General features: G+C 39.0%; 1 protein-coding gene across 1 annotated transcript in view; it reads right to left on the bottom strand.

The window, feature by feature from the left end:
• Positions 1–2,102, bottom strand: part of LOC107100260 (tyrosine-protein kinase SRK2-like) — a 15,845-nt gene that overhangs the window by 657 nt on the left and 13,086 nt on the right. The window contains exons 5-7 of the mRNA XM_015398679.1: positions 1,391–1,549; positions 553–734; positions 208–370 (exon numbers count right to left, since the gene is read on the bottom strand). Coding sequence (XP_015254165.1) covers positions 208–370; positions 553–734; positions 1,391–1,549 — 504 coding nt within the window. The remainder of the gene's footprint in view (positions 1–207; positions 371–552; positions 735–1,390; positions 1,550–2,102) is intronic.

Below are 2,102 nucleotides of genomic sequence, written 5' to 3'. Positions count from 1 at the left end.
CTTTTTCCTTCCAACAGTCCAGCATGATGTTGTGCAGTGGTTTCGGGCAGTTCGCTGGGCAGGACATCCTGTTACCCTTACTGATCCAAGTCACCGCCTGCATGTTTGACATGTCTGGAAAAATAAACATAAAAAAAAGCTGGAACATAAGTGATTGTCCAACAGAACATTATCCATAGTTAAATGATTTTACAGCAGAATTCTTACTTGGATAAGGCATCTGACCAAATGTCATGATCTCATAGAGCAAGATTCCAAAGGACCAAACATCTGATTTGATGCTGAACTTGTTATCGTGGATAGCTTCTGGAGCGGTCCACTTCACAGGAAATTTAGTCCCCTCCTCGGCCTCATATACATTCTCATTTTTCTGTTACAACCAAACACACACAAAAAAAAAAGAGAGAGATTTTAAATGTAAAACAAACCCAAAGAAAGTCACTTTCAGCACAAATATGGTGTAATGGAGAAAAGCCATTGTGAAGTCTTTGCAAACCAAACCGTTAGTTTCAGCCAAATTAGTTACAGTCAAATTTCAAATCTAAAACCTACCCTTAAAAATCCTGCCAATCCAAAATTAGTCACTTTGCAGACGTTGTTTTCTCCCACCAGTACGTTCCTGGCAGTAAGGTCTGTGTGAATGTAGTTCTGTTGCTCCAAGTAAGCCATGCCTGCTGCCACCTGGGCGGCCATTTCAATCTGGTGTGTGATATAGAGAGTGGCCCCTTTGTCCTCTGTTATCAAGATAGAAAAACATGAACAGAATCAGTAACAGTTTAAGTTTTCTGTTTAAAGATCAGCCATTGTTTTACAACCATGTCCAAATATCTGATAAGAAAAATGCAGCTGGTGGTGCTGGCCACAGGGTTTGAACTGTAATAGTGTCCTTTATTCAAACATTTTATTTTAATAGCAATGATTTAAACCAATTTTAATATGGTGTTTAGGCATTGCAACAGGTTCTATGAGTATTAAACCATTTTAGTAATTAATGAGCCATTATCAGGGTGGATGTCATTAATCATAAAGACCATTAACTGTCCACCGGTCTTTCTATATTTTTTTATTTTTTTATTTGAAGTATCAACATGGCACTGTCAAGAGGCTCGTGCTATTTCCATTTGGTAATACTAGTACCACACTTTATAACACCTATAAGCCATTAAGGTCATGCATGGCATTCAAAACTTTTTAACAGAGAATACTTTTGAATCCACCTATGTATATACTTTACAAACCAAATTCCTTTTCTTAAGTTACCTGTAGCATTACGTGGTAAATATCAATCAAATTATGACCTAAATTCTACAATCTCTTTTTAAGAACGATCAGAAGCTCTTTAGGTGCAAGTTGAGCATGAGGTTTGAATTAGAATATGTGTACAACTTACTTCTGAGGTATTCCAACAGGCATCCATTCGTCATCAACTCTGTGATTATGTACACTGGTTCCTCTAAGGTGCACACAGCATACAGCTGAATCAGCTTAGGGTGCCGCAGCTTCTTCATTAGCTGAGCCTCTCCCAGGAATTCTGCAGCATCCATTGTACCTGAAAAAGCCACTTTATTGTTGTTGTTGTTTTACTTTCCTATATTTCCTATTTAGAATAAAGTCCTAAATGTTCAAATGATTTGAAATATTTTTACTTTTTCATTCTCACAGCAAGACAGGAAAGTAATCAATACTAACTGTTCTATATCAGTCTAATTGTCATGATCTCAGCATCGATGCCTGGTCTGATTGCTCATTTCACACACCTGCTTAGCTCCACCCAGTTCTCATTACTGCCTATCTGATCCACCTGTACTAGACTCTATTTAACCAGCCTTCAGACCAGTCATCAGTGCCACATTATTTTCTAAGTTCTCTAGCTTACCTGTATTCTGGTTACCTGATCCTGATTTTCTCTGTGTCTCAACCTCTTACCCTGCCTGTTTCCGTCTGATCTGTTGGACTGATCTGTCTTCTGACTCCTGCCGGATACCTGCCTGTCTGTGTACTGTACCTGGACCGGTTACCCCGAATCCTTTCTGGATTCTCCCTCGGCACCTCACTGTATATCCTGGCTCTGACAACTGAGCATGTTACCAATATCAGCTTTG

This window comes from Cyprinodon variegatus, unplaced genomic scaffold, assembly GCF_000732505.1.
Source record: "Cyprinodon variegatus isolate N-32 unplaced genomic scaffold, C_variegatus-1.0 Scaffold950, whole genome shotgun sequence".
NCBI classification, from domain to species: Eukaryota; Metazoa; Chordata; class Actinopteri; order Cyprinodontiformes; family Cyprinodontidae; genus Cyprinodon; species Cyprinodon variegatus.
Note: the sequence above shows the minus strand (reverse complement) of the source record. Positions and strands in the feature narration are given on the sequence as shown.